Genomic DNA, 13,238 nt, shown 5'->3' on the forward strand with positions numbered 1-13,238 from the left:
GTCTTCTCTGGGTGAAATCTTTTATGCTCGTACAAATTGGAAGTTTTTATTTCGGAGAGCTTTCAACGCGGCAAATACAGCAGGAAAATGGCTAAACACTCACGTAATTTTCTTTGATTTCTTCTCACTTTATTGTGCTTTCTTCCCTAGCAGAGTGGAGTCATCTTTTTCCCATAACTTACTAAAATAAAATAAGGAGTCAGATTCTCTTAACGTTTTCTCTGATTGAATTTCTGTCTCTCCCGTTTTTTTTATTCCATGGTAGACTAATATACTTTTCCTCAGTTTATGGTTCTTTATTTTTCAGAGGGGTTATGAGGGTAAATGAATTAAATAAATTATAAAAAGAACGCCTAATAATCAAAATTTTATAGAAATTGTCTCTAAGTAACTATTTTTAACATGGAATTGATTTTTTTTCCTCCTTTCTCCCCACAAGTTTCTAACGATTTAAGTCTCTCGAGATTGTCCTTAAGTCTATTTTTGTCTGTAACTTTCTTTTCCTCAAACTTTCTGTCATTTAATGGTACTTTCTCTTCTAACAAAATCCACCCTAGTTCAAACAAAAGAAAGTCGCTGTTTTTCTACCTCATAAGCATCTAAACTCCCTCTTAACTTTCCTTTAAATAATTTCCCGTACCTAAATTGGATTATTGTTTTTATTTTCTTTCCCAAACACGACTTCCTTAGTAAGATTTTTTTCCTAGGATATCCCAGCTGCTTGTAATCACTCTAGACGCTCTTAGAGAATTCTGTTTCATTTTTTTTCCAAGGACGATGACAGTCTAAAAATTTCACGACCATCTCTCTTTCTCCCTTTCTTTATTCTCTCTCTCTATGTCTTCGTTCTTTATTCTGTCCCTTTTACTTTCTGTCTCTCTCTCTCACAACAAAAAGGTCAATATAGCGTTACTACTTCAGTATGATTCCCGGACATAACTAACTACCTTCAGCGCTGTTTGAAGTCCATCTGTCGTGTTATTATTGTCATTACTAGTCCGTAGGGTAGTCCTGGGTGTGAGTGTAATTACCAGCGTGTCGTATCTGTGTGTCTGTTAAGTTTGGAGGCACGCACACACACACACACACACACACACACACACACACACACACACACACACACACACACACACACACACACACACACACACACACAGCAACAGGAATATGGATGCTGAGCTTTAATTATATATTCCAAGAATCTCAGAGGTTTTACAAGGATTTAGTATGTATAGAGTGTGTGTGTGTGTGTGTGTGTGTGTCTGTGTCTCTGTCTGTGTGTGTGTGTGTGTGTATGTGTGTGTGTGTGTGTGTGTGTGTGTGTCAAAATACATTAACTTATCTTACCTGTGGCGTCTGAGCTCTTCACGATATCCAGGTTAATTAGTCTCAGGTAATAGTTGTCGTCAGTTAGGCAGGTGTGAAGGGTGAGTGTGTCCTGTGTGTTGAAGGTGTAGTGTTGAACATGTGGCCAACACCTGTACGTCTCTCACAACACAACACCTGTTAACATGTGGCCAACACCTGTACGTCTCTCACAACACAACACCTGTTAACATGTGGCCAATACCTGTACGTCTCTCACAACACAACACCTGTCAACATGTGACCAACACCTGTACGTCTATCACAACACCTGTTAACATGTGGGCAACACCTGTACGTCTCTCAGTAGACCGTCACACACACTGGAGGAGGAGGACCGTCCACCCACCTCCAGGTACACCAAGGTACTGACCTCCTGCACCGTCAGACAACACCTTATAATCTCTGCCGATTCCCGGGCCGGTGGAAGTTGTTTGGACACTCTTCCTAGCCCCCTTGGCCCCTGTTCACCTAGCAGCACAGTAGGTACCTGGTGTAAATCGAAAGTTGCGAATTCGTATTCAGGGACAAGTTGTCGGAGCTTCCAATAACTTGATGACATAAACCATTGACTCTTCAGGCTTCTACGCCCTTAACTCATGAGACATAAAGGCAAGCATGAACTTAGCATGCTTCCCTGTTGGGCGCTGTAAACGCTTCTGCGCTTCACCTTACACAAGGATGTAGGGAAGTGCCCAATAAAAAAAAAAATAGTCTCTGCCTGAACGAGTCTTAACCACCTAACGACCTCACTCTACCATCACACACACTAACAAGCAGTTATGTCGATTTTAATTTTAAATATTGAGTATTTTTATTTTTTTTTAGTTGATTTCACTGAATAGTGTTATTTATAAGTTAGGTATATTGATGTGTTCATGAGTGTAGCTATTTGTTATTATTACACACACACACACACACAATCACACTCACACACACACACACACACACACACACACACACACAATATGACCCTCGGTGTCAACTCCTGTCTCGGGTGTTCCTGCTTCTCCTTCTCACAGCTTCAACACTGTGGGAATAAGCGGCTGGAATACTTGGAATGGATGATTGGGAGTTGGTTGTGCATTCCAAGAACCTCTCAGTGTGGAAGTACAGGACGATAGATAGATAGATAGATAGAGATAATGTGTGTGTGTGTGGTATAATACGTACACAGAGACAGCAGCTGACAGGAGGATCGTTAAGAAAGTGATGGAACCTTGATGTAATGAATTGTGAAGTGTTCTCTTCCTTCTTCTTCTTCTTCTTCTTCTGCGCCTCCTTCTCCTATTCCTCTTCCCCCTCCTCCTTCTCCTCTTTTTATTTGTATTCATCTTTTTCCTCCTCTTCATTCCTCTTCTATTCCTTATTATTATCATTATTATTATTCTCTTCCTTCTTCTTCTTTCATTCTTTCTTCACTATTTTCATCCATCTTACAATTTTTAATTTTTTTATTTCATATATAAAGAAAATAAAATACTCCATCATGTTTACATTTTTTATTAACAACGCGTATAAATGTTTGGTGTATAAAATATTAAGCATAATAGTTATTGTATAAATCACTCTGTACACAATGCTCTTTAACAAATATATATATATAATAACTGAACGACCTTCTCTTCCTCTAATTCATTCTGCGACCTTAACCTTTGACCTTTTTTGACCTCATAAATATACCAGGTCAAGGGGGGGTTGTTATGGTTAAAACACACTCATTGTCTTCAGTACTGCGATACGCTAACAAGTTACCAGCAAAGATTATAGCCCCTTCCCAGCCTCCATATATCACAGACCAACACACACACACACACACACACACACACACGCGATCCTGTCAAGAATGAGTGATGGGATTTTTAATGGAGGTAAAAAAATAACACCTTGTACCCTCACTCCAAAAGGTAATTCTCTGGTTCAACGACACCTGGTTAATAAGATAGCTGCATTACCTGTAGATTGGCTAACACACACGGCTTGTTTTACCTGATGATTAGGTTAGGTTTGTGTTTGGTTAAGTTAGGTTAGGTTTAGTTAGATTAGCGTTAAGAATGGTTAATGCATGATGAGAAGCACTACTACAGGACAGGAGGGCAGGGCGTAATAATTCGAAGAAAAAAAATCTTATAAATAAGTTCAAATTAAAGGAAAAAAACTGCATTCATTGTTCAAATATTTTTTGTTAAACAATGTCCCCAAGGAAGCGTCGCTACACATAGTAATTACCATAATCACAAATACACACTCCCAGAAAAATTATGGAAAGAAATCATAAAATAATGAATCAAATAAAAAATGAGAACTGTATTTTTTTTATTTAATTGAATAAATAAAAGTCGGGGAAGTTAGTTTAATAATGTGTAATAAGAAAATTTATCTCTATTTTTACCTCAGGTAGTGTAGTCGTCACAGGTAGCTCCGCCTATCACAACCCCGAGTCATTACTTAAGCCATAGTCATTGGCTGGGAGCGGTGTTCTCATGTTCAAATATTAGGGTTTAATATTTGAACATGAGTGCAGCTCCCAGCCAATGAGAAGTCACCTCGGGGTTATGTTATGTTATGTTGTTATTTTATGTTATGTTTGGTTAGGTTAGGTTAGGTTAGGGCAGCGTTAAAGTATTTATTTATTCATCAGGTGAAATAAACTGGGGGAATAGCTAATCACTTTCAGGTAATTCAAGTCTTGTTACGTTACAGGTAAAATCCAATTAAGCAAAGGTACCAGGTGACGCAACTTGATCTAACTTTCCTAACACAATTAAATATTCCTCCCCTGTATTTTTTTTACTCTCTCTCTTAACCCTTACCTTTGTCTTCATTCATAGTCAGTAGCCTTCACTTTTTTCATTAGCTTTCACTTTTTCATTTGCTTTCACTTTTTTCATTAGCTTTCACTTTTTTCATTAGCTTTTACTTTTTCATTTGCTTTCACTTTTTTCATTAGCTTTCACTTTTTCATTTGCTTTCACTTTTTTCATTAGCTTTCACTTTTTCATTAGCTTTTACTTTTTCACTAGCTTTCACTTTTTCATTAGCTTTCACTTTTTTCATTAGCTTTCAATTTTTTCTTTAGCTTTCTTTCCAAACAGTTCCCCGTCAGACCTGGAAGAGAAAAAAATAATGAGAGAGAGTGTGTGTATGTATGTATGTATGTATGTATGTATGTATGTATGTAAGTCATTAATTATGAGTCTATATCCAGGTGAGGTATTTACTCAGGCTCAGGTGTGAACTAGTCAGAGTTGTACAGGTGTGAGATGCTGTGTTGTGGCCGCTACCAGAGTTACATTACAGCTGTGTCAGGTGTTGATACAGTCACATTCTTGCCTAACTTAACCTAGCCTAACCTAACCTAACCCCCCCAGGTAGCGTTAGGGTAATTAACACTCAGGTGAAATAAGCTAGGTGAGTTTACCTTAAAATAACCCCTAATTTTTTTAACACTTTTTTAATGACTGTTAAAAAAAGATTATTCTGGTGTTAAACTTATTAACATATAAACACCTTTAGGTTAATTAACGAGTTTATTGTGATGTCTTACCTGGTATGTAAATATATAATCAGGTGTGTAGTGTTTTGTAGCTTTCTGGGTGAGGTCAATTTCTGTCGCTTTCTTTCCTGTTAACATTTAACTTTCACTAGTACTCTCTCTCTCTCTCTCTCTCTCTCTCTCTCTCTCTCTCTCTCTCTCTCTCTCTCTCAGCTGCCATCATGATTGTAGCTCTCAGTTCCCAATTCTGGCCTCAGTAGCCTTCAGAGCCGAGCTGGGAGAGAAAATGATAGAGTGGTGTTCTGTGGCGCTGAGAGTGTATGTATGTATGTATGTATGACTGTATGTATGTATGACTGTATGTATGTATGACTGTATGTATGTATGTATGACTGTATGTATGTATGTATGTAGGTATGACTATGTATGTATGTATGTATGTATGTAGGTTAGGTTAGGTTAGGTTAGGTTGGGTTAGGTTAGGTTAGATTAGGTTAGGTTAGGTTAGGTTAAGTCACACCCAAATCCACCCACACCTTCTTAACCTTGGCCCCCACCCCCCCTCCCACACGTCTGTCCCGGGCTAAGACACGAACCCAGGACACCTTAATCACCTCCAACCACCTGTGTGTGTATGTGTGTGTGTGTGTGTGTGTGTGTGTGTGTGTGTGTGTGTGTGTGTGACCTGCTGACCCCTTAAAGCATAGTAGGTGTATATCGATCTCCTTCCTCCTCCTCAGTAATCTCAGGTAATAACGGCGTATTTTATCACTGTCAGGGGAGGTTAGGTCAGGGAAGGTTAGGTTAGGTTAGGTCCGGGGAGGTTAGGTTAGGTTAGGTCAGGGGAGGTTAGGTTAGGTTAGGTCAGGAGGTTGGTTAGTTAGGTCAGGGAGGTTAGGTTGGGTCAGGAGGTTGGGTTGGGTTAGGTCGGGGAAGGTTAGTTAGGGACAAGGTTGGGTTGGGTTAGGTTGGGACGGGGGAGGTTAGGTTGGGTTGGGACAGGGAGGTTGGGTTAGGTTAGGTTGGGACAGGGGGTTAGATTAGGTTAGTTAGGACAGGGAGGTTAGGTTAGGTTAGGTCAGGGGAGGTTAGGTTAGGTTAGGTTATGTGAGAAGTGTAGAGGTAAAATAAATGGAGATACGTGCTGAAAATGTCTTTGTTTTGGTTAGGTTAGGTTAGGTTAGGTTATGTGAGAAGTGTAGAGGTAAAATAAAATGGAGATACGTGCTGAAAATGTCTTTGTTTTGGTAGGTGGTATATTTTTATAAGTTGTTTGTTGTTTGTGTTTGTTTTTTGTTTTTTTGTTGTTTCGGTCTATTTTTGGTATTTTTGTTTATGTTCTTTTTGTGTGTATGTTTTTGTTTATTGTAAGTATGTCTTCACCCACCCACACACACAAAAACACACACACACACACACACACACACCATACAAACATTCTCCCCCACACACACACACACACACACACACACACACACACACACACACACCATACAAACATTCTCCACACACACACACACACCATACAAACATTCTCCCACATACACACACACACACACACACACACACACACACCATACAAACATTCTCCCCCACACACACACACACACGTACAGCATTTGTGAAGGTAATATATACATTCACATTAGTTAAATTTAACGACTAAAGTCACTTCATCAGAGTACAACACGAGCCACCGCCTGTAATTTCTCCGTAATTAACGTAATGGTAATGCAATTCTGCCCCGCGACCTGCTAGGCTTCTTTCTCACCTGTGCGTAATTACTGCTTCTATCAGCCTTTGTTTGTGTGGAGGTGTTTGTGTGTTTGTTTGGGAGGGCGGGTTGTGTGTGTGTGTGTGAGTGTGTGTGTGTGTGTGTGTGTGTGTGTGTGTGTGTGTGTGTGTGTGTGTACCTATCTATATAACCTTCCATCAATCTCTTAAATTCATCTCAGTGCCATGTCTTAATCTCTCCATCTCTTCACCTCACCTGACTTTCTCAATCTCTCAGCATCTCACCTCATCTCACCTGTGGTAGAGACACGCCATCAGGGACAGGTGAGGACCCTCCTTTGTCTCTACCATCAGACTTGGGGATGATGATGTTGACAGGTAGGAAGACACACCTGGGAATTAATTAACAACATTAAGGTGTGAGAGTACAATAGGTATAGGTGTGTGTGTGTGTGTGTGTGTGTGTGTGTGTGTGTGTGTGTGTGTGTGTGTGTGTGTGTGTGTGTGTGTGTGTAAACTGTAGTAAAGAGTTGAAATATATTGTTACGTCAAATTACCACCTTAGCAACCGATCTGTTTGTCTGAGCTCTCACGGTTGCTAGGGATAAAAAAGCAGAAAACGAAGGACATACTCGATAGGATAAATGAATTACAAAAAAAAGATACAAAAGCACCATTAACATTTTTTTGGTAATTTGCAAACTTGATCCACAAAAGAGGTGAAGGTTTGAGGCGGTGTAGTGAGGAGGGATGGCTACAGCCCCTCGCTTACCAATCAACAGGAAATGCAATTATTCACTAAATGATCTTATGAAGTACTAATTTACGCAGCCATTCACAACAGCCAGACTGAAAACGCCTGAAATTATATTATGTTTGGGTACACACGATGGACCAGTAATGACCGAGAGAGAGAGAGAGAGAGAGAGAGAGAGAGAGAGAGACTTACTATGGTAGGTAAGTGGGTGGGGCCTTGGGCGTACTGGTGGTACCGGTGGGAGGACTGAGGGGCAGTATTCCCAGGCGTTACTTCCCGGTAGTTGCGCGAGAGCTGTGGCGTGGCTGCACCTGGGGTCCCCTCCCGGTATTTATGTGACAGCTGGGGGGTCGGAGGTCCTGGGGTCCCCTCCCGGTACTGGTGAGACAGCTGGGGTGCTGGTATTCCTGGGGACACCTCCCGGTAATGGCGTGACAGCTGTGGGGTGGTGGCTCCTGGTGTTCCCTCCCGGTAATGGGGAGCAGATCTCTCACACCCCCGGCACTGCTGGAACACCTGGGGAGGCGTGGCTCCTCCTGGGGGCGTCTCCCGGTATTGAGCTGAGAACTGGGGCGCGGCTCTTCCTGGGGGAGTGCCTCTCTCACCGCTCCGGTACTGGGGTGAGGGCTGGGGAGTGGGTCTTGCTGGGGGCGGCTCCCTCCTGCACCCCAGGCAGGTCTCCCTCACTGGGATGACGTCAGGGTTGGCATCACTCTCCACCTCTACCTGCTGAGAGAACACCTGAGTCAGACACGTATTGTATTGCACCTTCATACTTCTTTATCTTATGTGACTAAAAAAATATAGGATTCTAGTACAGTTTGTATTATAGTCGACGATTTTTTGTTCATCTTATCCTTGCTCTTCCCTCCCTTCCCTCTTATCACTCCTCCCTCTTCCCTTCCTTCCCTCTTATCACTCCTCCCTCTTCCCTTCCTTCCCTCTTATCACTCCTCCCTCTTCCCTTCCTTCCCTCTTATCACTCCTCCCTCTCACCCCCACACCTACCGGTAACTCCTTCAGGCAGGTAGTGTGATGACCCCTCGTCAACACAGGTGAATCCCCGGGTCGACTACACCTGGGGGAGGAACTCTGCGAAGACCTTCTCTCAACCACAACACCTTCAGGAGGAGAACCTGCACGAGTTATTGAACGTTCCTGAGGTGTCCTTCTACATCTCCTACGCCTCCTGAAGGTGAAGAAGAACAGCAGCAGGAGGAGAATCACCAGCAAGACGAACCCGGAACCTACGCCAAGAGCAGTCATAAGAAGGGAAGTAGACACAGGGGTCGAGGAGAAGATGGATTCATTGACGCCATTAGGTGCTTCCACGTCACTCTCCGGGTCTTCACTTCCAGGCAGTGTCTTCCCCCCGTCTCGAACCTCCGCCTCCAAGGGTCCAACTGTTGACAGGATGAGATAATATATAAGAATTTGGTCTCTGGTCTCTTGGTCTCTTGGTCTCTGGTCTCTTGGTCTCTGGTCTCTTGGTCTCTAGTCTCTGGTCTCTGGTCTCTCTGTCTCTGGTCTCTGATCTCTTGGTCTCTGGTCATTGGTCTCAACAGAGGAGGTGGGGAGGCCATAAGTCGTCAAGCAGGTGTTTAATGTAAAAATAATGGCAAGGTGAGTGTGTGAGAGGGAGGGAGGGCTAAGTGAGACGGACGGGGGGCTTATGAGAGGGAGGGAGGGCTAAGTGAGACGGACGGGGGGCTTATAAGAACATAAGAAAATAAGGAGTCTGCAATAGGCCGGTTGGCCTGTGCATGGCAGCTCCTGTCGAGAGTTACTACCACTCTCTATCATCCATGAATCTATCCAGCCTCCTTTTGAAACTTTCCAGAGTTCCCGCACTTTCTACAAAGTTGCTAAGCTTGTTCCACTCGTCCACCACCCTATTTGTGAACCAGTTCCTTCCTATCTCCCTCCTAAACCTAAACTTGTCCAACTTGAATCCGTTGCTCCGAGTCCTATCCTGCTCGGATATTATAAGAACTTTATCTATATCCCCTTTATTGATTCCTTTCACCCACTTAAATACTTCTATCATATCTCCCCGCACTCTTCGTCTTTCTAGGGATGCAAGTTAAGTTTCTTTAACCTATCCTAATATGGAAGGTTTCTAAGTCCCGGAATCATTTTTGTCATTCTTCGCTGCACCGACTCTAGTGAATTTATATCCATTCTATAATAGGGGCACCAGAACTGAACCGCATAATCGAGGTGTGGTCTGACTAGCGCAAGATATAGATGCAATAAGACCTCTGCACTCTTGTTACTTACACTTCTAGATATAAAACCCAATACTCTGTTTGCCTTATTTCGAACATTAACGCACTGTTTTCTAGGCCGTAGGTCCGGGCTTACAAGTACCCCTAGGTCTCTCACAAGTCGACTTCTCTAGGTTGATGTTGTTAAGGCTGTATACATTATAAGTATTTGTTCTTCCAAAGGGAGGGAGGGCTAAGTGAGACGGAGGGGGCTTATGAGAGGGAGGGAGGGCTTGTGAGAAGGAGGGAGGGTTTGTGAGAGGGAGAGGGAGCTTATGAGAGAGAGGGAGGGCTTGTGAGAGGGAGAGAGGGCTTGTGATAGGTAAAGAAAGCAAGGTAAACAATGTTAGTAAAATAACACGTACAAGACAACTAAACATTTCATAATTTTTTAAGTAATCGGCCTGAATGGACTCTAATTAATGTTTTTATTTTATTCTAATGATCCTTTGGTGGTTTTTAATATATTTGTATAGGTTATATTTGATAGTATTACTTAAAAAGTTTATTATTTCTCCAGTCCCACTATAGACGTCACAACTTTCGAAAGTTGTTCTTTTGTTTACGTGTATATTTATTTATTCTGAGACTTTAGTTTATAAATATTTGCGGAATTAAATTATATTGTTAATCCATATATTTTTTATAATTATATAAGCATATACGAGTTACTTTAAATAAACATTTTTTTTTTCTTCAAGGTGTTGGTGTTCCGCTGGTCCGCCCCATCACACTAGCCACAACAATTCGAGTGATCTATCCAGTGTTCGCTGTGACAAACAATTTCTCGTAAATTACCTGCATTGTGTAACTTTTTCAACGTTATAATATACAAGAAGAATATTTCTAGACACAACTGGACAACATTGGTGTGATGTAAAGACTCTGAAAAAATGTAAATGGCTGAGTTAAATTACCAGCCGCCAGTGTCAACATTCCTCCAGACGTCCTCAGGTGAGTACACAAACATTTAAACTGCACTTTATTTTATACTAGATAAGTCTCATTAAAGTAAACCCATCAGGTATTTAAATAGATGTATTAACCGTGGTAATTAGGTATTTTATTATGGTTAAATCAATCTCAGTTAATAGGCCAACTGGTTATTATATTGACAATTATCGCCCGTGTTAATAATAATCATTCGCCTTAATTATCAGTATAAAAATAGTTAATCCAAACTAAATGGACTTTATAAACCATTACTAAAGAAGATATTGATAGGTGTTTTACGAAGCTATCATTATAGGTAACGAGTGGCATTAAACGGTAATATTTAATGTTTTATATTATATAACTTAATACTAAAAAATACAATACCTTCAGAACATAAATTACAATAAATTTTTCTTATAAATACTAAGGAAAAACTGATTATAAACAAATTAATTAATAAATAAATGAATGGTTCCGTTTACCAAGGCGGCGGTTATGAAACTGTACAGTAATGTATTAATATATTTAGTAATTATATAACATAAATATGGTCACTATGACTTTTATTTTAATTTACATTTTTTATTAATTACAGTACTCATTTCACTTCTACTCAAGGCATAGTTATTCACTTTGACGTCACAGTGGCGTTACCATGCGACTATAATAGTTACCAGGTATCGCTATTGGGTTTAATATACTATCATACTATTCTTAAGGAGTTATTCTTCCTTATTGGTTATTGTCGTTTGTCTACAATGTCTGTCTGTTTGTCTGTCTGTCTGTCTGCCTGTCTGTCTGTCTGTCTGTCTGTCTGTCTGTCTGTCTGTCTGCCTGCCTGTCTGTCTGTCTTTGAGTTTCTTTAGCGCGGATGATTAGTTTGTCTGGAATATCGGCTACATTATTATTATTATTATTATTATTATTATTATTATTATTATTATTATTATTATTATTATTATATTATTATTATTATTATTATTATTATTATTATTATTATTATTATTATTATTATAATTATACTACTACTACACATATCATTTACACTGATAACTACCACCACTAATTAGCTGCAGTGTTACCAACGACCACTAACCATGTAGTTGGTAGACAGAGCCGTTGGTGCCGATGCTGGTAACTGAGAGGAAAGTGTCGCTACTTAACCCCCGGTCGTTCACTGCGCTTATAACCAGTTGGTACTTCCCTGCCTCCTCCAGTCCCTCCACCTGTGAGAGAAAGTGTCGTATTGTTAGTTTCATTTGGTACTTTCCTCCACCTGACACTTCCCCACTACCTAGTTGGGTACTTTCTCCCGTCCTGTTGTGATATATACCTGTTCTATAACTCACAAGAACATTTAGGTAACTCATGAGACTATTAGGGGTAGAAACTCACAAGAACAGTTTAGTAACTCACAAGAACAGTCTAGTAACTCACAAGAACAGTCTAGTAACTCACAAGAACAGTCTAGTAACTCACAAGAACAGTTCGGTAACTCACAAGAACAGTCTAGTAACTCACAAGAGCACTAGTAACTCACACGAACAATCTAGTAACTCACAAGAACACCAGTAACTCACAAGAACACCCTGGTAACTCAACGTGTGCTCTAGTTACTCACAGAGAAGTTCGGGATGGTAGAAGAGGTGACGTTGAGGTGGTGTTGGTGTTGACGTTCCTGAAGACTCGCCTGAAGGAGGAACACTTGGCTGAGTCCTCCGCTCGTACCTGCCACACACCTTACCTGACGGAGGTACGGGTCCCGCCTCCTACCGTGCAGTTACCTGGGGGTCTGGCTTACCTGGGGAAGGAGGGAGACAAGGAACCACCTATAATTACCTGGGGAAGGGGGAGACAAGGAACTACCTGTAATTACCTGGGGGTTCTGATTTACCTGTAGGAGAGAGGAACCATCTGGAGTTTTACCTGGGGAAAGGAGAGTGGAACAGTCTGTAACTAGCTGGGTGGGGTAGGGAGAAGAGCTACCTGGGAGAGAGAGAGGAACACACCTGTAATTATCTAGGAAAGGGAGATGAGCCACCTACAGTTACCTGGGGGAGGGAGAGAGGAACACACCTGTAATTATCTAGGAGGGAGGAGATGAGACACCTACAGTTACCGGGGGTAGGGAGAGAGGAACACACCTGTAATTATCTAGGAGAGGGAGATGAGTCACCTACAGTTACCTGGCGGAGGGAGAGAGGAACACACCTGTAATTATCTAGGAGGGAGGAGATGAGACACCTACAGTTACCTGGGTGGATCGAGTTTACCTGAATAGAAGAGGAAGGCTATAGGATTTATCGAGATAAATTGTAGCAAGGGGAGGCAACATTTTTATCTCTAGGGATAAGAGTTACAGCGGGAGAGGATTGCCCTTGGGGGTGTCTGATCAACCTAGGGAAGGGAGAGCAAGAGAAGGGAGAGCGAGAGAAGGGAGAGAGAAGTTAGATGGTGGTGATCATTGAGGTAGAGATGAATTGGAGGGGAGGGGAGATAAATTTTTGGTAAGGGAGAGTTAGATTTAGCGGGGGGTGTGAGGTTCTCCTGACACAGGGCATAAGAGAGAGGTTAGTGGGCCGATAGAATCATTGTATAAAGTAAGTTCCTGTCAATACTTCATTCCCGGTGTTAGGGCGGAGCTAACTGTTCTCCCTCCATGTTTACTTTACAATATTATCAC

At 41.5% G+C, this 13,238-nt stretch overlaps 1 protein-coding gene across 1 annotated transcript in view; it reads right to left on the reverse strand.

The window, feature by feature from the left end:
- Nucleotides 1–8,515: 8,515 nt before the first annotated feature.
- Nucleotides 8,516–13,238, reverse strand: part of LOC121876937 (nephrin-like) — a 104,238-nt gene continuing 99,515 nt past the window's right edge. Inside the window, exons 11-13 of the mRNA XM_042382518.1 lie at nucleotides 12,177–12,356; nucleotides 11,652–11,781; nucleotides 8,516–8,755 (exon numbers count right to left, since the gene is read on the reverse strand). Coding sequence (XP_042238452.1) covers nucleotides 12,325–12,356 — 32 coding nt within the window. The 3' untranslated portion in view covers nucleotides 8,516–8,755; nucleotides 11,652–11,781; nucleotides 12,177–12,324. The remainder of the gene's footprint in view (nucleotides 8,756–11,651; nucleotides 11,782–12,176; nucleotides 12,357–13,238) is intronic.

This window comes from Homarus americanus, unplaced genomic scaffold (assembly GCF_018991925.1).
Source record: "Homarus americanus isolate GMGI-L3 unplaced genomic scaffold, GMGI_Hamer_2.0 scaffold10478, whole genome shotgun sequence".
Classification (NCBI taxonomy): domain Eukaryota; kingdom Metazoa; phylum Arthropoda; class Malacostraca; order Decapoda; family Nephropidae; genus Homarus; species Homarus americanus.